This window comes from Loxodonta africana, chromosome 17, assembly GCF_030014295.1.
Source record: "Loxodonta africana isolate mLoxAfr1 chromosome 17, mLoxAfr1.hap2, whole genome shotgun sequence".
Classification (NCBI taxonomy): Eukaryota; Metazoa; Chordata; class Mammalia; order Proboscidea; family Elephantidae; genus Loxodonta; species Loxodonta africana.
In genome coordinates this window covers 66,684,357-66,711,633 of record NC_087358.1, presented here as the reverse complement: position 1 = coordinate 66,711,633, position 27,277 = coordinate 66,684,357, and the positions used below count along the sequence as shown (strand labels likewise).

Genomic DNA, 27,277 nt, shown 5'->3' with positions numbered 1-27,277 from the left:
CATGGTCTTTTTAATTGCCTCATATGCATGTAAAAGCTGGACAATGAAAAAGCAAGACAGAAGAAGAACTGATGCATTTTAAAATTGTGAGGTTGACATAGAATACTGAATGTACTGAAGATTGCCAGAAGAAGGAACATATCAGTTTTAGAAGAAATACAACCAGAAAGTTCCTCAGAAGTGAGAATGGTGAGACTTCAGCTTGCTTGCTTTGGACACATCATCAGGAAAGACCAATTGCTAGAAAAGGACATCATGGTTGGGTCAGTGAAAATGAGGGCAACCTTCAATGAGATGGACTGATACAGTAACAATGGACTCAAACATACTAACGATCATGAAGATGGCATAGGACTGAGCAGCATTTCCTTCTGTTTGTAATACATACGGTCACCATGAGTCAATGACACCTAACAACTATTCTAAGGTAGGATTGGAGTTGCCGGTCCCAAGAAGCGATTTGACATTTAAAGATAACATCACTACTAGAATCTGTCAGCCAAGAAGCCAGGTAGGTAGTGACATACCACCACCACCACCATCATCAAGTATTTATTGACTGTTTATTCTGCTGAATACACATTATTGTCTCCAAGAGTGTAGTCAATTTAGAATGCTTTCATAAATTAAAAGTAACTGAACATGGCATCTCTCCTGTTCTGGAATGTACAAAGTTAGGGATTTCTACATGCGATTTATTAAATGAGAAATAAAAAAAAAAAAAAAACAGGAAAAACAGTGAGACTATATTTAAGTACAGAAACACAAAATCTGTGTGAAATTTGAAAAGCAGCTTCTTTGCACTATTTTATTGAAAAAGTCTTTCTTCCTGGTAAGTAGAAAAATTACTCAGTACTACAGAAAATAAAGTGCTTTCAGATATTTATAAAATATTTCATATTCCAATAAAACCCAGTGATCAAACTGGAGTTAAGTGCCTTGTAACTGAATAACACAGAATGACCATCTTCCTGATCATTTGAAATTTCTCCAAGTTATATTTTATTTTTATACACTTATATCCATGAAGTAAATCTGATAGGGGCTATCACAAAAAAAAAAATTTTTTTTTTTTTTTTATCAAAAATAGTTATACATGTACAGATAGTACTTGGCTTTCAAAAAGGTTAGAGAACGTATATACACTTCCCCAGAGTCCTCAACACAACACCCCTGATAGTGAAGAGACACTTGGTTCTTCATTTGGTTTTCAAATTCCTTCAACGAGCACATGATTCGATACAAAAGAATAGGTCTTAAACATGGTGATATTAAAACTAGGAGATGTGACCAAAAAACAAAAAACAAAACAAAAATGACCAATACAAATGGGAGAAAAGAAAGACGCAAGCAAGAACCTAAACAATTAAAAAAAAAAAATACAGACAGAAAACAAAGTTTAAGGAGTTGAGTGCTTAACGGCTTCCGTTACCGAGTTCTTCGCTTATTAGGGTTTTATCCCGAAACCCTGTTTATAATGTAGCACGTGGCTCCTCTTCAGCTGACACCAGTTTTCAATGACTTCTCTCTGTTCTTGCCACCTAGAATCCTGAGACCCACACTCCAATAGGTTCTTTTTAGTCCTATGAAGGTAGCCATCTTCTTCCACTCTCAACATGAAACTTATTCCACTAAAACCGATTTTACTAACGCTTTTTAAAACATAAATTTTAAGAGTATTTGATGTTTGTAGAATTGTATAGTCATTTTATACTATCCCAGAAGGAATAGGTCACCTATATCCAAACGTTTCTCGGTGTGTATGGACTAAATGTAACAATGCAAATTTAAATATCCATACTTATTACCTGCAGGACTACTAGGGGTAAAAGTTTCGATGGCAGCGAGTTTGGTTTGGCTCTTTTTTTAAGTAAAGTAAGGGGTCAGTGGTGGTTTAGTGGTAGAATTCTTGCCCTCCATGAGGGAGACCCAGGTTCAATTCCCAGCTAATCTACCAGTGGATGCTTGGGTGTTGCTATGATGCTGAAGAGGTTTCAGTGGTGCTTCTAGACAAAGACAGACCAGGAAGAAAAGCCTGGAGGTTTACTTCTGAAACTCAGCCAGTGAAAACCCTATGGATCACAACAGTCCAATCCCAGTGTGCATGGGGTCACCTTGAGTCAGGGGCCGAAATGAAGTTGGTTAACAACAAGTAAAGAAACCAACCACATATGCTCTTGCAACATCTTGTGGGTTGGGATGACAGAAGACAGATGTCTTAAGAGTGATATTGGGTCAAATTCTATAGACACTACTGTGCTGGCTCCACCAGGAAATTCCAAGGTAATTAACATTCCTGTGACAGAAACAGCTTGGATTATTCTTAGGCAATAAAGCTCAAAATGGTCAGATGAGCTAGAAATCTATAGAAGTGAAGATTAGATATTTGTTATAGAGTATCCTGACAGTAACCTACATCTTATTTACTGAAAAAAGATAAGGGCACTTAAAAATAAATGCATGCTTTTTTTTTTTTTTTTTAATTGTGCTTTAAGTGAAAGTTTACAAATCAAGTCAGTCTCTCATACAAAAATTTATATACACCTTGCTATATACTCCTAGTTTTTCTCCCCCTAATGAGACAGCATACTCCTCTCCATCCTGTATTTCCCGTGTCCATTCAGCCAGCTTCTGTCCCCCTCTGCCTTCTCATCTCCCTCCAGACAGGAGCTGCCCGTATAGTCTCATGTGTCTACTTGAACCAAGAAGCTCACTCCTCACCAGTATCATTTTCTGTCTTATAGTCCAGTCCAATCCCTGTCTGTAGAGTTGGCTTTGGGAATGGTTCCAGTCTTGGGCTAATAGAAGGTCTGGGGATCATGACCTCTGAGGTCCTTCTAGCCTTCTAGTCTCAGTCAGACCATTAAGTCTGGTCTTTTTACTAGAATTTGAGGTCTGCATGTGTGATTTTTTAAATCCCAAGAAAGGAAGTAGGCATTGCTATGGAAGCTCTATAGAAGCCATTTTTGACTGCAAAGCAAGAGAAGGCTCATAATTCAGTGGCCAATTAAAACAAAACTAAGAAGTAGCTGACGTTATTACTTATCATAAGTTGATATCACCAGGAATTCTGAACTTTAAAAGTTCTGTATGTCTGCTACACAGCACAAACCTTGCTAATAAGGCACCATAACTTATTAGCATCTTACGCACCAAGATGGTGTGACTGACACGAACGAGGGCTTCATTCAGCCTTTAGCTCCAGAGCCTCGTGTTTACAGTAAAGACAGATTTGGTGAAACAGCTCCTCTCTTTCTCTCCAAACTTTCCAGATATGAGTCATGGATTTAGGAAACAAGGAGCCAGAGTTTGGCTAGCAACGGCGACAGTCACACAGGGGCAAAATCTAAAACCCAGGCTTAAAATAACTGATGTTCTTAACTCCAGAGCTGTTCGGGAGCACTGATGTGTTACTCAGAAACGCTGACTTCGCTTAACGGGCTATAAAGATGGCAAACTTTATACATGCATACCGCGTTTTATGGCGCTTAGCTTTATTGCGCTTTGCACATACTGCATTTTTTACAAGTTGAAGCTTTGTGGCAACCCTGCATTGAGCAAGTCTATCGGTGCCATTTTTCCAACAGCATGTGCTCACTTCGTGTCTCTGTGTCACATTTTGGTAATTCTTTCAATATTTCAAACTTTTTCATTATTATTATATCTGTTATGGTGATCTGTGAACAGTGATCTTCGATGTTACTATAGTGATTGTTTGGGGGCTCCACGAACCATACCCATATGAAACCGCAAACTTAACGGATAAATGTTGTGTGTTCTGACTGCTCCATCGAGCGGCCGTTCCTCAGTCTCTCTCCCTCTCCTCAGGCATCCCTACTCCCTGAAACATGACAATACTGAAATGAAGTCAATTAATAACCCTACGGTGGCCTCTAAGCTTTGAAGTAAAAGGAAAAGTTGCACATCCATCACTTTAAATCAAAAGCTACAAATGATGAAGCTTAGTAAGGAAGGCATGTGAAAAGCCAAGATAGGCCCAAAGCTAGGCCTCTTGCACCAAACAGTTAGCCAAGTTGTGAATGCAAAGGAAATGAAAAATGCTACTCCAGTGAACCCACGAATGATAAGAAAGCGAAATAGTCCTTATTGCTGATGTGGAGAAAGGTTTAGTGGTCTGCATAGAAAACCAAACCAGCCACAACATTCCCTTAAGCCAAAGTCTAATTCAGAGCAAGGTCCTAACTCTCTTCAATTCTATGAAGGCCGAGGGAGGTGAGGAAGCTGCAGAAGAAAAGTTTGAAGTTGTTCATGAGGTTTAACGAAAGAACTCATCTCATAAAAGTGCAATGTAAAACAGCAAGAGCTGATGTAGAAGCTGCAGCAAGTTATCCAGAAGATCTAGCTAAGATAATTGATGAAGGTGGCTCTACTAAACAATAGATTTTCAGTATAGACAAAACAGCCTTATATTGGATGAAGATGTCGTCTAGGACTTTCATAGCTAGAGGGGAGAAGTCAACGCCTGGCTTCAAATCATCAAAGGACAGGCTGACTCTCTCCTTAGGGGCTAATGCAGCTGGTGACTCTAAGTGGAAGCCTGTGCTCATTTACCATTCTGAAAATTCTATGGCCCTTAAGAATTATGCTAAATCTACTCTGCCTATGCTCTATAAATGGAACAACAAAACCTGGATGATAGCACATCAGTCTACAGCATGGTTTACTGAATATTTTAAACAAACTGTTGAGACCTACTGCTCAGAAAAAAAGATTCCTTTCAAAATATTACTTCTCATTTACAATGACCTCATCATCCAAGATCTCTGATGGAGATGTACAAGGGAGATTAATGTTGTTTTCATGCTTGCTAACACAGAATTCATTCTGTACCAATGAATTAAGCAGTAATTTTGATTTTCAAGTCTTATTTAAGAAATACATTTGGTAAGGCTTTGGCTGCCATAAATAGTGATTCCTCTGATGGATCTGGGCAAAGTAAATTGAAAGCCTCTGGAAAGGATTCGCCACCCTAGATACCATTAAGACCATTCATGATTCACGGGAGGGATTCAAAATATCAACATTAACAGGAGTTTGGAAGAAGCTGATCCAACCCTCATGGATGACTCAGTTTAAGACTTCAGTGGAGGAAGTAACTGCGGATGTAGTGGAAATAGCCAGAGAACTAGAAGAAGTGGAGCTTGAAGATGTGACTGAATTGCTGCAATCTCATGATAAAACTTTAACAGATGAGGAGTAGCTGCTTACGGATGAGCAATGAAAGTGGTTTCTTGACATGGAATCTACTCCTGGTGAAGGTGCTGTGAACATTGCTGAAATGACAACACAGGATTTAGAATATTACATAAACTTAGCTGGTAAAGCAGCAGTAGGGTTTGAGAGGATTGACTCCAACTTTGAAAGAAGTTCTACTGTGGGTAAAATGCCATCAAACAGCATCGCAGGCTACAGAGAAACCTTTTGTGAAAGAAGAGTCAATGGATGCAGCAAACTTCATTGTTGTCTTATTTTAAGAAATTGTCATAGCCTTGTCAACCTTCAGCAACCACCACCCTGATCAATCAGCAGCCATCAACATCGAGACAAGACCCTCCACTGGCTAAGATTATGACTCACCGAAGGCTCAGATGATGGCTAGAACTTTTTAGCAATAAAGTATTTTTTAATTAAGGTATGTACATTGCCTTTTTTTTTTTTTTTTAACAAATAATGCTATTGCACACTCAACAGACTATAGGATAGTGTAAACATAACTTTTATACGCACTGGGAAACCAAAAAATTCGTGTGACTCACTTTATTGCAATATGCACTTTATTCTGGAACCGAACATGCCTGTGTCTGGCTGGAGTTGCTCAGTGTTCCTCCTTAACTTTCTGAGGTGACTTAAAGTGAGCAAGTGTGCTCAGTACTGGATAGCAAAGTCCAATGGTACCAATGACTCCCAAAGACCAGCAAGGTTTTCTTCTCTTGCCCCCGACTTGTCTCAGTCTCAAAGTGTTTTTCATTCCCTTTACTCTTCCTCCCCCCGAATCCACTTCAATATCTGAAGACAATATGCCAACAACTTCAGAAGTACCAAACAGATAAGGAGCATAAACGATGTGATTGAAATAATTAAAAACAAACAAAAACACACCTTGTCACATTGTCATTCAGGAGAATCTAGTACAAAGAACAATATCAGTGGCACTATAAACGTGTTACAAAATGATCTTTGTGGGATTTACTTCAAAGGGTGATCAGGAATTGCAAAGAGGCGGGATAAAAAAACTGACAAATTAAAGCATAATTATTTTGTATTTTTATATTGAATGTGATGACAACATTTATAGTTAACCTACCTTAAGTTTAAGTAAGTCAGCATCTGCAGATTAATGATGGCCTCAGGAATGACTCTGATACAATTGTGATATAGATTAAGAATTTCCAGTGATACGAAATGGCACAATTCCATTGGAACTTCAACCAGTCTGTTTTTAGATAAATCTATGAGAGAAGGAAAGAATATTTGGTCAACAAATGTTCAATGTAATCAATAAAATCTTGTGATTTCTATTTCGTAGCATGTTAGCCAAATTTAGGGAGCAAGGGTATGAAAAAGCATAAAAACTGCTAAAACACTTCTAGCTATTTCTCTCAGTTTGTAAATCCTGGCCAGGTTATAAGGGGAACTGAATTACTTTTCACTCTATCTGAAAAGTATTTTAAATTCATTCTCCCTAGGCAAGTATGTAAAACTGTACTCTTTAGTATCTCTGAATGCAAGTATTTACAATAATGATTTAATTTAATTTTGCATTCATAATATATATTGTCTCTCCCTCCAGGATAAAATCTCTTTTGTATACAGGGAGAATGTTTTTATATCCCCCACAAATGAAAACACAGTAGTCACTAAAGAAGTATTTTGTTCTCTAAAATTACTGAATACCTATAAAATACAAGACATAGCTAAATCAGTTGTGTTTATTAAGGATGACACCATTGTTGGCCACATGACCAAACTGTAAAACTGGGCTCTACTGGCCAAGTGTAAAGACGGGAATAATGTCCTACAGAGCAGTATAAACACATAGGACAGTCTACAGTATCACCATTCCAAAAAGAAGAATATGGGATAATCCTTAATATCTACATCTGGGTAGACACGACTTCCAAATACCATAACACAATGAATATATGGAAAGAGACACCACTATTGAAAACAATTATAACCCAAGAATAACAATCACTTCACTCCTTCTCAGGAATGACACAGTATGAACTGAAGATGTTCACTAAATAATAGATACATATTTAACGATGCACACCCAACAGCAAAATTTAAACAGGACAATACCATAGAGGAAACAGAAGAAGTCAAAGAGCAACTCTCCCTGCCTACCCCACCAATAAATAATGTGTTACAGAGTAGAACTGTTCCACAGGGTTTTCTTGGCTGTCGTCTTTACAGAAGCAAATTGCCAGGTCTTTCTTCTGCAGTACTGCTAGATGGGTTCAAACCACTAACATTCCAGTTACCAGCCGAGTGCCTAACCACTGCAACACCAGGTCTCCTTCTGTTCAACCTAGGGACCTTAAATAAACAAAATAGGGCCTACGTGGCTTCACAGGGGCATTCTAACAAATTTTTAAGGGGTAATTCTAAAGGTATTTAAACTACTCCAAACCACATAAAAAGGAGTTTCAAAATTCTTATTTAAAAAGTGAAGTATAATATCAGTACCACCATCCAACAAAAGTAGAAAAAAGGAAACTACAAATCTCACTTCTAACTACTGATGCAAAATCTTAAATAAAAATACTAGCAAAGAGAATTGAGAAGGACATAAAAAGATTAACATACTGCGAATAAGTGAGGTTTATTCTAGGTATTGTTGTTGTTGCCGTTTCTTGCTGCTGAGTCAGCTTCGACTCACGGCAACCTTATGCATAAGAGAATGAAACGTTGCCCAGCATATAAATTATATGAGGATTATTAAAACAATTTACCATATAAATAGATCGAAAGTGAAACAGCATATGATCATATCCATGGATACTAAAAAAAGCACTTGATAAAATACTACATTCATTCTATTGTAAACAATTTTATTGATGTACATTTTACATATCATGATATTCACCCATTTCAAGTGTACAACTCAATGATCTCTAGTAACTTTCCCAAATGGTACAACCATCACCAGAAATGAGTATTAGAACACTTACATTAATTCTTAACACAAATGCTTAACAAAAAGAGAATTGTTAGGTATTTCCTAAACACACACACAAACACAGTAAAACCTGTGAAAGCCAGAACCTTTGCAAGGTGGAAACTTGTCAGAGAAAGAAAACTCAAATATTTTCCACTAACACGAGTAATAGAAAAGTGCTAAGACTGCACCCTGTCAAAGATGGAAAACTTGCGAGACCCAGAAAAACAAGGTGGTCCCGTTAAGTTGTGGCTCTTACAGGTTTCACTGTATATATACACACATATGCTTACATACCTACAAGCATAAGAGAGAGAGAAGGAGAGAAGCTTTTTTTTTAATTGCTAAATCATTAAAGACAGAAACATTACCATTAAAGTCAAGACAAGGCATCACTACTACTATTCTTATTTCTAACCCATTGCCATAGAGTCAATTTCGACTCCTTGTGATTCTGCCTTAGTTATCCAGTGCTACTATAACAGAAATACCCCAAGCGGATGGCTTCAACAAAGAGAAATTTATTCTATCACAGCCTAGTAGGCTAGAAGTCCGAATTCAGGGCATCAGCTCTAGAGGAAGGCTTTCTCTCTCTCCCACTTCTGGGTGAGGGTGCTTGTCATCAATCTTCCCCTGGTCTAGGAGCTTCTCAGTGCAGGGACCCTGGGTCCAAAGGACTTGCTTTACTGTTGGCACTACTTTCTTGGTGGTATAAGGTCCCCCATCTCTCTGCTCACTTCTCTCGTTTATATTTCAAAGAAATTGATTCATGGTAAAACCTAATCTTGTAGACTGAGTCCTGCCTCATTAACATAACTGCCTTTAATCCTACCTCATTCACACTATAGAGGCAGGATTTACAACACACAGGAAAATCACATCACATAACAAAATGGTAGACAATCACACAATACTGGAAATCATGGCCTAGCCAAGTTGACACACATTTTGGGGCACACAACTCCATCTGTAACAGATTTCTACTCTTAGGATTTATCACTGCTCAGCCTGTATTAGCCAGTAACAGGAGACATGGAAAGGAAAGAAGAACCAAAATTGGAAAGGAGATTAGCTGCAGATAATATGATTGTTTTTCTAGAAAAGCCAAAAATATCAATAGAAAAACTACTGCAAATGACATAAGCATTTAATTAAGGAGCAGGGTAGAAAGTTAATATACTAATATTATAGCTTACACACATACACACACAAAGACAAAAAACTACAACAGAAGAGACCTAATTTATAAAATAATAATAAAAGGATAAAATAATGGGAAAATAGTGGCAAGCAAGACCAAAAGGTGTATATGTCAATAAACAGTTGGAGTAAACCAGGTCACCATCTTGAAAAAAAACCCAAAAAATACCTACCTCACATCTTTGATCTCAATTAAATTCCAGATGAATCAAATGTTTAATTGTGCAAAATGCAGCCCCAAAAGCACTAAAAGAACACATGGAAAATTTGTGTTCATGATCTTGGAATGTCAGGCCTTCCTATGAAACCAAACCAAATCCGTTGCCGTCCAGTCGATTCCGACTCACAGCAACCCTATAGGACTGAGAAGAACTGCCCCCATAGAGTTTCCAAGGAGCAACTGCTAGATTCGAACTGCTGACCTTTTGGTGAGCAGCTGAGCTTTTAACTGCCGTACCGCCAAGAAATAAAACAAAGATTGGTAAACTTGATACATAAAAACAAAACTTATGTCATGTTAAAACAAACAAAAACTCTACCATAAACACCAATGACAATCAAGGAACACGGGATGGAGTGAGAAGTCCTACGACTCATGAACCCAGTAGGTTGATTTTTTATACATGTGTAGAGCTTCTATAGTCAATTAGAATTAAAAAAACCCTGCTACCCAAAAAGGAAAAAGACCATGAACAGATGGCTCACAGAAAAGGAAATACAAATGGTTCTCAAGCGTATGAAAAAGTGATCGCCCTCCCTCAAATGAGAGCAATGCAAATTACAGCCACACGCAAGCGTTTCACCAAACAGACTGAAGAATATCAAGAAGTTTGATAAACACATTTACTGCTGAGGATGTGGCGATGCAGAGGAAGGACACTGGGCAATAATTATCACAATGACAAATGTACACACACTTCGCCCTAGCAGTCTTTGGTGTCTACAAATATACTCACAGAGAAGCAAATGGCACATCTTTTAGCACTGTTTGAAAGGGCTAAAGACAGAAAGCCAGCTAAGTATCCATCAGTAGAGGGCTGCTTAAAAATTCATCTACTATTAATAAACATTACAAATCATACTAATAAACTATATAAACATATCAATAATGCTAATTATATTTCATATAATGGAATGTAATATTAAACATTATTGTCCATAAGGCAGCCATTAAAACGAGGCAGCCCTATACGTGCTGATATAGAACAAACTGAATGCCATATGGTAAATTAAAAAAAAAAAAAGTCAGGTACAGAACAGTCCGTATATTATTTGTGTTTTTCAGTAAATATTTACATAAATGTTTAAATAGAAATACATTATCTCTGGAAGGCTTTTTTTCTGGAAGGCTACACAAGAAGCTGATAAAAATGGCTGTTTGATCAGGATCTCTGGCTAGGACGACCAGAGGGTGGGGGCTTCCCAACATGGATGCTTTGTACCTTGAGAAATTCTAATGCGTTGCTTATTTGATTATATATATGCATATATAATAATATATACAATGTTGTAACATTCACGTGTGTATAGTTTTTTAAAAGAAGCTTCCCATCATTATTCCTATTATTTCTCTACACAAAGAATTTCATTTCACTTGAAAGAGTTAAGAGGCCAGAGCACACCGCGTCCCACATGTTAAATTAAGGAAATACTGAAGCAAGCTTCCTATCATGAATGTTCTGAACCTAAATGGAACAAAATCTAGAATTTTCACCAGAAGCAGTGGATTTGGAGGTCTGCTCATCTGACTAGCAATATAGACGCAGAAACCCTATGGGGCAGTTCTACTCTGTCCTGTAGGGTCGCAATGGGTAGGAATCAACTCGATGGCAGTGGGTTTGGTTTTTGGTTATTCTGCATATACTTTTTCAGAATCCTCTTTTGAAAGGAATCAGGCTATAATTATAAATAAATGGGAACAGTGGTCACCTGCTATGCCCACGCCTATATTGCTGGCCAAATGAGCAGACCTCCGTGTCCACGGCACTGGTAAGAATTTACCTCTAATCATAGGTTTGTGCTAACAATTTTTACATCATGCAGGAAGAAACTGTGCTACAAAATCTACACACACCCTACACTTTTTGAATGCCTAAACAAAAACAGTTTTCTAGATCAGCACTGTTCAAATGAAAACAAAACTGAAAAGCAACAACACAAAAAAAGCCTCTTCTTTTTTGTCTAGGTTAACTACGCATATGCTGAATTACTGATGTATAAATTTTATATTTATCAACATATACGGAGTATACCGTGTCTACAGAAATGAAAAACACATAGACCTAATGTCAAGGAGTTCATAATTTGAAAGGTAAGAGGAAGCAAACCCAGAAGTAACTACAAAACAAAAAAACCAAACCTGTTGCCTTTGAGTCGATTCCGACTCATAGCGACCCTAGAAGACAGAGTAGAGCTGACCACTAGGGTTTCCAAGGAGTAGTTGGTGGAATCAAACTGCCGATCTTTTGGTTAGCAGCTGTAGCTTTTAACCACTATGCCACTAGGGTTTCCTTCAAAAAATCAGGCAATGAAAACCTTATGGATCACGACGGTCCAATCCACAGCGGATCATGGCGATGGCGCAGGACCAGGCAGGGTTTGTTCACCTTAAGTCAGGGCCTGACTCGACAGCAGCTAACAACGTGGAAATCATCTTACATCTTCAGGCACACACTACCAACCCACTAGAAGGAAAGGGAAGTCAGTCTGGGTTAAAAAGCTTCTATTTTGATAAATCCAGAGTGGATAAAACAATTACAAACAGTGGGAGAAAATGACATATAAATTGTTAACTTTTTCTGTTAGACGAAAACAAAGAAATAAAACAAGGTCTGGCCCCTATTTAAAAAAAGAAGACAAAATCTAGGGCTTAGCTGTAGTTAAAGACATGAGAGTCCATTTCTGCTGGGCCACAGATGTGAGCATCCCTAACTCTGCCTTTGAAAGGCAGATCCATGTCACAAAGCAAGCCGGGCTCCAAGCCGGAGCATTACAGACAGACCAAGGCGGGAGAAGGAAAGTTTCTTCAACTCAGGAAAGGCAGAAAGAGTAAGAGCTCACAGATAACAGGCAAGTGTTAAGGAGACAATTAATATCTTTTATTTTTATCAACCAAAACCAGGTTGAGGCAAGTGGGTCAGGGGCTGTGAAAAGACCCACTAGGGTCTAAGTGAGAGAAAAACAGTAAACTTTTAAAAGCTAGATATAAATGTAGATTTTTAAAAATGTGTTTATTTTTGTTGTTTATCGCTCTAATTCTATGACAAATACATAGCGGCATTAACCAGTGTAGGAGTTATTTTTCTAAATAAAACACTTGTCTGGTGTTCTCAACCTTGTTGGCACAAGGGAATCACTCAGAAAGTCCTTTAAAGTCCTCATGCCTCGGGCTCATGGCCAGAAATGTTGGAGCACCAGGATTCTTTAGATGCCCAAATGATTCTAATATGCGGGCAAAAGAACCACTATGCTAGAGACCAATATTCCAGGATAAGAGGAAGGGAGGGGATGACCCAATTTCTCTCAGCTTTCCCCCTAACCCAAGCCTACCCAGCAGGTGGCACTCTCCCAGGGACAGGCAGAGTGGTGCCCTGGAGGTCTGCTTTGGTCATGGGGCTAGCACCTTAACCTACTACCCTAATTTGGGAAAGGAAACCTTACCCAAGTCAGGATTAACCACTTTTTAAATTACATTCTTACTCTAAATTCCTCAACAAAAAGAGCAACAAAGACCCCACTGTAATGGTGTCTTGCGCAGTGTGAATTGACCATAATTCAAGAAAATTAGGGTTTTTTTTTTTCTCATTGAATCTTTGCCACAACCTAGTGAGGCAGGTGCTGTAATAATTCCCAGTTCCCCATGGACACTAAGGCCCAGAGAGGTTAGGTAACACGCCTGGGGACTGCAGAGCTGGCAAGCGGCAGAGTCGAGAACTGAAACAGACCCACGTGACACCGAAGCCCTGCTCTGCACCTTTGGCGATTCTGTCTTTCCAGGACCACAATAGAGGGAAGATCAGTTGTTTATGTGGCTATCTCTTTGTGTAAAAACAAGAACAAAAACATTCCACTCCTAGGTATACACCCCAAAGACTTGCAAGCAAGAATGCAACAGATACTTGTACACGGATGTTCATTGCAGCACTACTCACAACAGCCAAGAGGTGACGACAACCCAAGTGTCCATCAACAGATGAATGGGTAAACAAAATGTGGTAGGTACACAAAACAGAATACTACGCCACCAGAAAGAGAAACGAAGTCCTGATACATGCTACAGTACGGTGGAGCTGGGAGACATTATGCTGAGTGAAGTAAGTCATTCACAGGGACAAACACTGTACAATCCCACTTATATGAAATAGCTAGGATAGGCAAGTGTCTACAGACCAAATTTTATCACTGGTTACCAGGGGTTGGTGGGAGAGAGGAGAAAAGGAGGAAAAGGGAGACTCACTGCTTAGTGGACACTAAGTTTCTGTTAAGGGTGATGGAAAAATTTGGAAACTGATAATAGTGACGGCTGAACAACATGATAAACAGAACTAACGTCACTGAATTGTACACATGAAGAAGGCTGAAAAGGCAAACAATGTTACATAAATATTCACCACGATAAAAACAACACAACGTTAGCTGACTCACTCAGCTTAACATCAGGCAGGCATTGAAAGATCTCGCAGCTTTGTACTGAAAGTAAGAGACCTCTGACCAGGTCCCTAATACTGTCTCAAGAAAGAAGAACATGTGTGCTCGGTGCCTCGCCCCCTCTGCCCGCCCCAGGCTGGATCCATATGGCCTGTAGGTCTGCACTGGGACGCAGGGGTCCCCACGGCTCTGGGTCAGTACCCCGAGGCAGCAAACCGGAACTCCAGAACCACGTCCTCCGCATCCGTTTCATAATTGAAGCATTCACATGAAAGCCACGCAGCCAGAAATAAAACAATACCTTTTGCCCCTGCCAAAACAAGCTTTGCAAAGCCTTAAAATAAAGTAGCCAAATGAATAAAAATAAGCAGGGTAGGGTAGAAAAACAGTCCAAGGAGTCATGTGTGCAGTCAGCACGCTCTCGGGCACGATGTTGTTTTTGTATGAAAAAGGAAAGCGGTGCCTCATGAGAAACCAGAGGAGCCCTCCGCTCCAGCAACGGCGTCCTGACCTACCGGCCACGGAGAGCCACGAAGCAGACGCACTGGCTGACAGACCCATGCAGCCGGGCACCTCTTTTGCAATGCCTCGCTTTCTGATCAGAAGAACAGGCCTGACTTTGATAATATCGTTTTAGGCTGAAAGATAAACATGTCATCATGGAAATTTAATTTTAAAGTTGTTGCTGTAATTAGGACTCATGGTGTTGATTCTGACTCATGGCGACCCCAAGTGTGCAGAGTACAACTGTGCTCCATAGGGTTTTCTTGGCTCTAATCTTAACAGAAGCTCATCACCAGGCTTTTTCTCTCTTGATACCTCTGGGTGGGTTTGAACAGGTAACCTTTAGGTTAGCAATTGAGCACAAACTGTTTGTTTGGGCCATCCAGGAACCTACATAGTAAATAGTAGCCCAATCATGATGATTCAGTAATTGGGTGGAATGTATGTCCTTCACAAATAAAACTGAACCCCAACGCACTAACAAGCATGGGGTGTGGTATGTTTCTAATAGTCAGAAGTGCTGCTCTGTGCCTGGTCCATCTCCACCCTCTTGCTTGATTTCTCCTGGGACAACTGCCGGGATTCAGAGGTGGCCCTCAGGTGAAGGGATGGTCTGGGACTGCCTGTTGGGAGAGCGGTACTCCAGCCAAGTGCTTTCCAACTAGTTATCAGGGCGTCCCAGCACACTGAAGTGGCTCCCAGGCCGCTCACTGCAGCCGAGGTTACCTTAGCTTTTCACAAGTTGCTGCCTTGAGTTTTCTATTTCTTCCAAATATTGTATGCCTCTGGACAATCCAGAGTCCTCTCCACCAGGGCAAGAATCTCAGCTCTACCTTTCTATCCATCCTAAACTTTCTCCCTTTCCTCCATCATGTCCCTGGTGTCAGATCCTATTACGGCACAATACAGTTGTAGTACAAAATAACGTTGACGACCCTGAGTCATTCAGCAATCATTCATTTATATTTGAGGGTTAAATTATATTTAAAATGCTCTGTTTAAGAAAGCAGGGAAGGTACACCAAGGTTTATTGGAATACTCTTCATAATTGTCAAAAGGTAGAAACAGCTTAAACGTCCACCTACAGCTGAATGGATAAACAGATGACTGGTATATCCTTACAACAGAATATTACTCAGCCACAAAAGGAAATGAGGTCCTGATCTATGCTATCACATGGGTGAACCTTAACAACATTGTACTAAGTAAAGCAAGTCAATCACAAAAGGAATAATATTGTATGATCTCACTCATGTAAAACACTAGAATAGGCAAATGTACAGAGATCAAAGTTTATCAGTGGTTACCAGGGGCGGGAGGGAGCGGGCAGGGGGAGTCATTGTTAGGAAGCATTGAGTATCTGTTTATGATGATGGGAATCTGACCATGGAATCTAGCGATGCCTACACAACAGGATTGATGTACCTAAATAGTACACATGACAAACGTTCAAGTGGAAAATGTTGTAAAATGTAAAAATATATATATTTTTACAAGGATAGAAAACGAAAAAGCAAGGAAGTGTGTGACAATTTTTTTTTTTAAGTTTTTATGTGAAATTATTTAAAACAAACACATTTTAGGGGGCTGCAGCTACTCTGTAATAACCCATGCCCTGTAGGTTCTGCAGCTCTAAGGTTTCGCTACTCACGGAATCATTTCCCATTTACTTGAAGACCACTTTGGCTCTCATAATAAAAAATATCCCATCAAATGGTAATCACCTTTAAAAATCACATCTTTAAAAGGAAACAATTTTTTCACAAAACATGGATGCTTTAAAAAATGGTCACAAAATTCAAACATCATCTGGGAACTTAAAATTTCCTAGGACGCCAGAAACTATTTGCCCTACAGGGCTCCATGCCTGAGTGAAGGGGCCGGCCTTGGGGACTCACACAGGGACAGAAAACACACCATGTATCTCACCATGAACATATTACAGGGCCATATTGCGAAGTGTCACTAAATTAACACTCAGCTTCCCTAACAGTTTATTCAAGTTATCTCCAAGCCTCTCTGCCATTTATCACCATATATGTTCCCTCACTCATCACAGGGCAGCCATATGTGGTGAACACATTTGTACCTCAGAAATGTTGGGAAGGAGAAGTGAGATAATGTGTACAAAGCGGCTAGCAGTGCCTGGAGCTCAACAAATGGCAGATGAAAGCTAAATATAATTAGGACATGGCCTGCTCGAAGAGTCTCACAGTCAAGAGGCAAAGAGGGGCACAACAGTTAAATTCCAGAGAGAGGTGTCCATCACCTGTCTGTCAGTTTGTCCTACTGTGGTGGCTTGCATGTTGCTATGATGCTGGAAGCTATGCCACTGGTATTTCAAATACCATCAAGGTCACCCATGGTGGACAGGTTTCAGTGGAGCTTCCAAACTATGAAAGACTAGGAAGGAAGACCTGATGATCTAATTCCAAAAATTAGCCAAAGAAAACCCTATGGAACACGACAGAAGATTGTCCAATATTGTGCTGGAAGATGAGCCCCCTAGGTTGTAAAGCAACAATGTACTCAAGCTTGCTGGTGGTCATGAGGATGATGAGGGGCTGGGCAGTGTTTCATTCTGTTGTACAATGTGTCACCATGAGTTGGAGCTGACTTGACGGCAGCTGGACAACAGAGAGAGGTGTGGGACTAGGCACACGCACAGTTTACTGCAGGAATAGAAGTGCTTAGGGGGGCAGAGGAGCCCAAAGGGCTGCCTGACAGGTACAACACAGCTTGGGGCTCTGCCAGGGACAGAACTCCTGAGATCCTGGGCAGGGAAGAGAGCAGTGTACGGAGAGAGCCTGGATAAGGGCAGCTGCTCAGATCTGAGGGTGCAAGAGGAGGGCAGGAGACTTCAGATGCAAGAGGAAGGACCAAAAACCCATTGCTACCAAGTCGATTTCGACTCATAGTGACCCCATAGGACAGAGTAGAACTGTCCCACAGGGTTTCCAAGGAGCAGCTGGTAGATTCAAGTGCTGACCTTTTGTTCGTCTCTAAAACTTTCCACCTTGAGGTGGCAGCTCAAAGGGCGCTTCACTAAAGCATATGATTTTAAGCATTTGCATTGTAACAAATGCCTTTTTGCTTGACATATGGTGAGGGGCTGATGGGTGCATCCACCAGCCATTTACATATGCTGTTGTTAGCTCCTGTCGAGCCGATTCCATCACAGCGACCCCATTCCATCATAGCGACCCTATACGTGCAGAGTAGAACCGCTCCATACAGTTTTTGAGGCTGTGGCCTTCCGAAACCAGATCTGCCAGGCCTGTCTTGAGGTGCCTCTGGGTGGGTTCCAACCACTAACCTTTTGACTAGTAGTTGAGAACTTAACCATCTGTATCACCTAGGGACTCCCTCCTTCACATATAACCAGTTGTCATCAGGTTGATTCTGACTCATAGTGACCCCACAGGGCAGAGTAGAATTGTCCCACAGGGTTTCTAAGGCTATAAATCTTTATGGAAGCAGACTGCCACATCTTTCTGCCATGGAGCGGCTGGTGGGATTGAACCACTAACCCTGCAGTTACCAGCCAAGTGCTTAACCACTGCACAACCAGGGCCCTTAGAATAAGATTAGTTACTTGTAATTTCAGCCTTGGAAGTCCTATGGGGTAGTTCTACTCTGTCCCACAGGTTGCTATGAATCAGAATCGACATGACAGCAGAGGATACGACAGCTGCTGTGTGGTAATTTGGGGAACCCGAGGAAAGTGACCTCTGATCTAACTCCCAAGGGCTGTAAGGCCAAACTTACATAACTGCACTGGGGTCAGAGGAAGGGAGTGGACTTTCTGTAAATGGAGGGGGAACGACAGAGAATCAAAGCTGAGAACTCTAAGGCCTCCGTCTTGCTCTCACTGGTGTTTTCTTGTTATTCCAGGCTTCCTATCAAGAATGAAACAATGCACCGTTGTGAGCTGAAGACTACATAAATATTGAAATTCTCAACCATAAAAGAAATGTTATTTGCTGGAAAGAAAGCCCTTTATAATAAAAACGACCAAACCATAATGTTTTTCCAGGATTTTTATCTCCGTTGGAAGCTGCTAAAATCAAATATACTGTGAAATTGTCTATCAAACTTCAATTAACGATGTTGTTGTTGCTGTGTGCCGTTGAACTGATTCCGACTCGTAGCGACCCTATAGGACAGAGCAAAACTGCTTCATACGGCTTCCGAGGCAGAAATCTTTACAGAACTGGATCTCAAGGTCGTTCTCCCACAGAGCAGCCGGTAGGTTCGAATGGCCAACTTTTCAGGTAGCAATTGAGTGCTTAGCCATTGAACCACCAGTTAATTAGACTTTAGTTTATTATATTCTTTAAGAAAATAGCAAATAAAAACATTACGGAAGTTAATCCCTTCCCCCAAAAGGAGGGGGGTGGGGCACAAAAAGTTGCAGACGATGTAGCCCTTTTCTAGCTCACATAGCACCTCCAGTCATTATTGATCTGGTCTCTCCCAGGAAAGCCTTTACAGGCAAATCATATATTATCATCTTTTACATTATTGGAAATAATCTCAGGCTTCAGAGCATGAGACCACGTAAGATCTTTAACTATCAAAGGTTAAATTATTGACCCTCCAAGAAACTTCCTAAATAGCATAAAAATGTTTTAGTGCATTTTAGAAGAGTTCCAAGACAACAACTTGAAACAGCAAGGATTTTCCCTTTTATGTGCTATAAATTATGGCTCCACTACCCAGCTCACCCATTAATCTAGTTTTCCAAATGCTTGGGTTAAACATCAAGTAGAGTGAGGGTACTGGCCACCATTTTGAAGTGGAAATCATGCAGAGCTCCACATGTACACCACATGGTGTTAATTACATCAGTAGTTGATGAATCTCAAATGAGGCAAACTTTCAGAAGCTACCCACAAGTTCTGTGCCAGCTTTAACACACTGCTAAAGAAGTCAGAGGAGGAGTTATTACCACAAACTTTATCAAGAAAACCTCAAAGACACCTGACTAGTGATATTTTTAAGTAGATATGATTCAGGATATTTAAAGCTACTGTAATGTTTTAGGAAACCCTGGTGGCATAGTGGTTAAGTGCTACAGCTGCTAACCAACTAGTCGGCAGTTTGAATCTGCCAGGCGCTCCTTAGAAACTCCGTGGGGCTGTTCTACTCTGTCCTGTAGTGTTGCCATGAGTCTGGCTCTAGGTAGTGTTTTGGTTTTGGTAATGTTTTAAATCTAATCTAGCTATAAGAAAATAAACTATGTATCAGTCTACTTGAAAGTTCATAGTAATATTCCTTATACATTGTGAAAATGTAATTTTTATTACTAATGACAGTTTAAGCATATAAACACGTTCACAGAAGTCTTACGATTGTCTTCACATGTCCTTCTTTGAAGATAGACTCACTGTTATGGGGAATTTTAAATTCTGCTTTGATACCTTCTGGATAAAACAAGAACTTGAAATTTCCAATAAAGCCTGTAATTTTAAAAGAGGGAAATGGACAATAGTAATTATGCTTTTCTGTTTGTAAAAACTTCTCCTCTATAGAGTCACTCAACAAATATCCACTGAGTACCTACTACATGCCAGGAACAGTTCTGAGAAGTGGACATGCAGCAGTCCACTGCAAAATCCCTGTCCTCCAGACCACACGTTCTAGTGGGACGAGGCAAACAAAACCAGTAAGTAAAATAGCCAGTGTTCGTTGCAGCATTATTCACAATAGCAAAAAGGTGAAAACAACCCAAATGTCCATCAGTAGATGAACGGATAAACAAAATGTGGTACATACATACAATGGGATATTACTCAACCATAAAGAAAAATGATACATGCTATGATGTGTATGAATCTTGAAAATATTATGCTGAGTGAGATAAGTCAGATACCAAGGACAATTATTACATTATCCCACTTACACGAAATAGGCGAATGTACAGAGATCAAAAAAAAAAAAAAATTTTTTTTTTTTTTTTTTATGATGTGTATGAATCTTGAAAATATTATGCTGAGTGAGATAAGTCAGATACCAAGGACAATTATTACATTATCCCACTTACACGAAATAGGCGAATGTACAGAGATCAAGGCTTATTTGTGGTTACCACAGGCGGGAGTGAGGAGGATACGGGAGTCACTGCTTAGGGGACACTGAGTTTCTGTCCCTGGTGGTGGAATAATCTGGAAAAGGATAGCGGTGACGGTTGCACAACACGATGAGTGTAATCAATGTCACTGAATTGTACATATAAGAATTGTTGAATTGTCAAGTGTTTTGTATTCATATTTTTACCACAAAACGTAAAAAATAATGAAAAATAATAAGTAAGATACATAGTATGTTAGATGGTGATAAGTGTTAAAAGAAGAAAAAGGAAATAGGAAGCATGAAGGGTGGGGAGTGGGGTTTACAATTTGAAACAGGGTGACCAGGGAGGAACTCACAAATATGGTGGCACTGTGTGAAGAGCTGAAGGAGTGAGGGGAAGTGATGGGAACATCTGGGGGAATGAACCTCTTCGCCCAAGTGAACATGTGGAAAAGCCTTCAAGGGGCAATTACAGGGCCACCAAGGAAGCCTGTGTGGCTACAGAAGAGTGACCAGGGGTGAGAAAATAAGAAAAGGCTGTCAGGTAATAAGGTAGCAGATCACCAAGGGCTTTCGGCCACTGGAAGGAAATCTTTGGCATTTATGGACAATTGGAGGGTTTTCAGCAGAGTCTGGCTCACTCAGCTCTTACTAGATGTTGTGTTGAGAACAGACTGCAAGGAAGGAGGACAGAGGCAGGGAGACCACTGAAGAGGCTACTGCAATAATCCAGGCAAGATAAAATGGGGGCTAGAGAGGTGTGAACGAGGCATTGGTGGCTCGGTGGTAAAATTCTCACTCACGAAAGAGACCTGGGTTTAATTCCCAGCCAATGCACTTCATACAAAGCTACCACCCATCTGACAGTGGAGGCTCGCATGTTGCTATGATGCTGAACAGGTACAGCTTCCTGACTAAGAAAGACTAGGAAGAAAGGCCTGGTGATCTGCTTCTGAAAATCAGCCAGAGAAAACCATATGGAACAAGAACTGTCTTCAGTGAAGGGAAGGACATCGCACAACACAGGGGAAGTCAGCACAGCTGGACTAAACTACAAGCTAAGAAGTTTCCTGAACACAACCAAACACTTCAAGAGACAGAGTAGCAGGGGCTGTGGTCTGGGGACCATGGTTTCGGGGGACATCTAGGTCAACTGGCATAACAAAGTTTATTAAGAAAATGTTCTGTATCCCACTTTGGTGAGTAGCGTCTGGGGTCTTAAAAGCTTTCAAGTGGCCATCTGAGATCCATCAATTGGTCCCAACCCATTTGGGGCAAAGGAGAATGAAGAACACCAAAGACACAAGTAAAATAATGAGCACAAGAGGCAAAAAAGCCACATAAACCAGAGACTCCATCAGCCTGAGACCAGGACAACTAGATGGTGCCTGGATACGACTAATGACTGCCCTGACAGGGAACACAACAGAGAGTCCCTGATGGAGCAGGAGAAGAGTGTGCAGCAGAACTCAAATTCACATAGAAAGACCAGGCTTAATGTCTGACTGAGACTGGAGGAACCCCCAAAGCCATGGCTCCTGGGTGCTCTGTTACCCGAGAACTAAAACCATTCCCAAAGCTCACTCTTTAGACAAAGCTTCGACTGTACTATAAAACACGAAATAATACTCGTGAAGAGTGTGCTTCTTAGTTCAAGCAGATACACAAGACCAAATGAGTGGCTCTTGCACAGAGGCAGGATGAGAAGGCAGGAGGGGACAGGAGCTGGTTGGGTGGACACGGGGAACTCGGGGTGGAAAGGGGCATGTGCTGTCACATTATAGGGATTGCAACTAGTGTCACATAACAACATGTGTATAAATTTTTGTATGAGAAATTAACTTGAGCTGTAAACTTTCACCTAAAGCACAATTACAAAGACAAGAAAACCACATGGAGCACAATGATCGATTCACAGCTGATCTAGGGACAGCGCAGGAACTGGAAGCGATTCACTCTGCTGTGCGCAGAGTCACCATGAGGCGGGGGCCAACCCCACAGTAGCTAACAACAATAAACAAGAGTAGTAGCAGCACAAAGTGGTCAGAAATGCTCAAATTCAGGCTCTGTTTTTGGAAAGGTAAGCCAACCAGATTTTCTGATTGGATATGGGTTTGAGATAAAAGAGTTGTCAAATATGACAAATAAATGGATAAACAAAATATGTAATACGTCAGTGGAATATTCCTCAGCCATAATGTGAAATGAAGTTCTGATACAAACCACAACATGGATGAACCTTGAAAAAAAGTCAGGCACAAAAGGACAAATATTGTACGATCCCCTTATATGAAATATTTAGAATAGGTAAAGGCATAGAGACCAAAGCTTATTACTGGTTGCCAGGGGCAAGAGGGAGAGGGAGTGGGAGGGAGTCTTTGCTTAGGGGCACTAGGTTGCTATTAAGGGGGATGAAAAAATGTGTAAACGGATGGTGGTGATGATTGCAGAATACGGTGAATGTAATTAATTTTTTTTTAATTAATGTTACTGAATTGTACACATAAATTTGGTTGAAATGGCAAAAAAAAAAAAAGAGTCAAATATGACTCCAAATTCTGGTGTCAGGAATTGGAAGAATGGAGTTGCCATTGTGAGACGCAAAGCCTGTGGGCAGAAACTGGGGATGACCAAGGGTTCGTTTTGGACAAGTTAATGTTGAGATGCCTCTTAGGTTTGTGTGTGAAGATACTGAGCAGGGAGATGCACCACTCTGGAGCTCAGGGTACAAGTCTGGGCTGGAGACACAAATGCTGGTGTGGTCAGAGTATGTTGTTGTTGTTGGGTGACATCAAGTTGATTCCAACTCATAGTGATGCCACAGGACAAAGCAGAGCTGCCCCATAGGGTTTCCTAGGCCGTAAGCTTTACGGGAGCAGATCAGCAGGTCTTTTCTCCCACAGAGTAGGTGGTAGGTTTGAACCTCCGACCTTTCTGTTAGCAACTGAGGGCTTAACCATTCTACCACCAGAGATCCTTTATAGAGTATAATCAAAAACAAAAACCAAACCCATTGCTGTTGAGTCAATTTCGAATCACAGCGACAGAAGCAGACTCCCACATCTTTCTCCCAAGGAGCAGCTCGTGGATTCGAATTGCCAACTTTTCGGTTAACAGCTGAGAGCTTTAACCACTGTGCCACCAGGGCTCACCAAGGTACTATGTGAAGACAGAGAAGAGAGCCAAGGGCTGAGCCCTGGGACACTCCAATGTCCAGAGGTGGGGAAATGAAGAGAATAAGAACAAAAGGCCTGTGAGGAAGGAGACAAAAACAGGAAAGCACAGTGTCCTGGAACCAAGTGATGAAAGCGTTTCAAGGAGGAGGGAATGGATCAACTGTGCCCAACACTGCTGCCAGATCAAATAAGACAAAGACTGAGAAACGACTGTTGGATCTATCAATCTGGAGGGCACATCTGACCTTGAGAAGCGCAGGGTTGGGGGAATACAGAAGCAAACACCTCACAGAAGTGGGTTCAAGACAGAATGGAAAAGAGTAATTGGTTACAATGAATTTGGGTAAAATCAGGTACCTTGGGGTAAAGGGGAGCAGAGAAACAGACAGGGGTATCAGGGGAAGAAATATCAGCACGTTTGCTGATGGAAACTACTTGATAGAAAGGAGTAAACTAATGATACAGAAGAGATAGGAAACACATCATGAAGTGATGTTCTTAAGAAGGTGGACAAGAGTAGTGTTGGCCTTAAACAACTGCACAGGCAATTCATCTCCAGCAAGGGAGGCAAGCTAGTGAACAAGGGCACAGATGCAAATAACTGAGTAGATGGGGTGGGGGGAGGGGGCGCGTGGGAGTTCCCTTCTGCTTGCAAGCTCAATACACTGAGATGGAGAAGGCTGTAAAAGATTGGAGAAGGAGCCCTGGTAGCACAACAGTGAAGCACTGAACTGCTAACCGAAAGGTTGGCAGTTCAAACTCACCCCCAGCGGCTATCCAGGAAAGAAGACCTGACGATCTGCTCCTGTGAAGGATTACAGTCTAGAAAATCCTATGGGGGCAGTTCTACTCTATCACCTGGGATCACAATGAGTTGGAACTGACTCGACACACCCAGCAACAACAAAGGATGGGAGAAATTATGAAATAGTCACGCAGAGAAGGTGACAGTGACCGCACTAAGGAAATGTAGTGTGATTGCTGGGGGGCACTAACGTAAAGTCAGTGGTCATGAGTTGAAAGTGAGACAAGCTGGGAGGGCTGCACTGCATACAGATGCCTGACATTTCTAATTTACTATGTTCATCTGGTCCTGCTGAACCTGTGCTCAGTACCTTTCCCTATTAAAAAACTCAACCTGCAGACAATAAAAAACACTGGCTTACATTCTCAACTCTAGTCCCAGAGTATGTACAGTCAATTCTCATTCATGGCAGCAGTTTGTGCTGGACTACTAACCTAAAGGTTGGCGGTTCAAACATACCCAGGGGCACCAAAGAAGAAAGGCCTGGCTACCTGCTTTCATCAAGATTACAGCCAAGAAAACCCTATGGAACAGTTCTACTCTGTAGCACATGGGGCCCCCTGCGTCGGAATCAACTCAACAGCACCAGAGTTGGGTTTTCTTTCTTTTTTTTTTTAAATGTTCTATCGTTTCCACGAACCTTGAATTAGCAAATATAGCCCATTGCCCCTAGGAGAGATACAAGGTTAGGTTCCTGCAAGCCTCTAGTCAGAACATTTGCATCAACTGGAGCCCTGGTAGCACAGTGGTTAAGAACTACGGCTGCTAACCAAAAGGTCAGCAGTTCGAATCCACCAGCCGCTCCTTGGAAACCTTATGGGTCAGCTCTACTCTGTGCTATACGGTCGCTATGAGTAGAAATTGGCTCAATGGCAACAGATTTGGTTTGGATCACTACCTAACAACCTTGTTTTATGTGTGTTTTTGTTTAACAACATCGTATTTAATACTTTATACTGTTGATTCATTAACACGGAAACTCATGGCCAGCAGCACTGTGCTAAAAAAAAAAAAAAGTGCTACATTGCCTAAAAACAAAGTTATCTCACTCAAGGCACATCACAGCCTTCTTGCACTGAGGAACACTAACCAGTACTTCAGCACTATGAGTAGGGGCCAGGTTAAACAGCAAAATCACCAACAAAAAGCACGGAAATGCAAAAAGCTGTCACTAAATAGACCATGAAAAGGATACTTGTTTGCAGTATGAGAGCTGAAACAAGAGGGCAGGGTGTTGCTTTGTTTGCCATCAGCTGGGAACATGCGCACTGGGTGACTCGAGTCTTTCACCCCTCCGCACCTGCCTGCGAATGACCGTGAAGGCACTGCAAGTATTGATTTTGGGGTTACAAACACATTTTATTTAGTAGGCACATTCGCAAATACAGAACCTGCAAATAATGATGATTGACTGTATCTAATGGCCAGGGGCCAAGAAAAGCTACTACCTGTAAGCCAGGTTGGCAGTAAGTGACAGATTTAGGAGGGGAGCTCCCAAGGACTGTGTGGCACCCTCCCAATCCGTTCTCACCCAGGGAAGGCCATCCACATGTTCCCTCAGTCAGCCAGTCATTTATTGACTGTCTTCTAGGAGCCAGACACACTACGCTAGATACTGTGTGTCTGACATGAATAAGACTCAACTCATACCCTCAAGTAATTCAGAGTCTACCAGGGGAGGCTGACAAATAAGACAACTTACGATGAACTAGATCCACATTTATTAACATGGTTAAATATCAACCATAATCTGGAAAGTTTGGGTAGGGCTTCAAAGAGGCCTTGACCTCTAAGCTAAGTCTCTGGACAAATGGCTGGGTGACTGCCAGGGGGAAAGTGGACAACTGATCCCAGATTAGCAGGTGCAACCTGAGTGAAGAGCAGGGGACGAGGTAGCTCTCCAAGGACTGCTACTGGGCCGAGGGGCACAAACCAGCAGGGATCCACAGGGCCAGCTGTTAAACAGAGCTGTCCCAAAAATCCAGGTGAGAAGTGAGAAGAACATGAACAAGAGGCAGCTGACATCAAAAGGAGGAAATGGACATGGGAGACATATCTGGGGTAGAACTGGCCGAGCTTAGTGATCAATTGGTCTTCCCTGGGTGGCGCAAATGGTTACACACTCGGCTGCTAACTGAAAGGTTGGAGGTTCGAGTCCACCCAGAGGCACCTTGGAAAAAAAGTCTGTAGATCTACTTCCGAAAAATCAGCCACCGAAAATCCTACGGAGCACAGTTCTACTCTGACACACATGGGGTTGCCCTGAGTCGGAGTCGATTCGATGGCCACTAACAACAACATGGAGCAACCAAACAGACTTGGATTGTGAGTCTGGGGCCCATGAGAAAGGTCTTGGCTAAAATGCAGACTTTGAAGACACCAGCATATAAGTAAGGAGTGACTATCAAAAAATGTGAAAAATGAGGAGAGAAAATGAGCTAGAAAAGAATCTTCCAGGAGCTACTACCATGAAGCCAATGCGTTCTTCTCTTCCATCACAAGTTCTTAAAACCTAAAGGTTTGGATCCATGGCTCAAGGACCATGTTAAGACCTGGAATCCTGGCCTCTTGAAGCAAAATCCAGTGTTACATCCACTACAGCACCATAGCTAAGTGTTTATTACACAATCAGTCACAATGATGGCATTGCACGGATGCCTGACCAAGTATGCATGATGCAATGATGGC

General features: G+C 41.3%; 1 protein-coding gene across 4 annotated transcripts in view; it reads right to left on the bottom strand.

Annotated features, from left to right (window-relative positions):
* LRCH1 (leucine rich repeats and calponin homology domain containing 1) overlaps nucleotides 1–27,277 on the bottom strand; it is a 250,924-nt gene that overhangs the window by 126,762 nt on the left and 96,885 nt on the right. For all 4 annotated transcript variants that reach the window (XM_064270125.1, XM_064270124.1, XM_064270122.1 and 1 more), the window contains one exon: nucleotides 6,326–6,470. In XM_064270125.1, coding sequence (XP_064126195.1) covers nucleotides 6,326–6,470 — 145 coding nt within the window. The remainder of the gene's footprint in view (nucleotides 1–6,325; nucleotides 6,471–27,277) is intronic.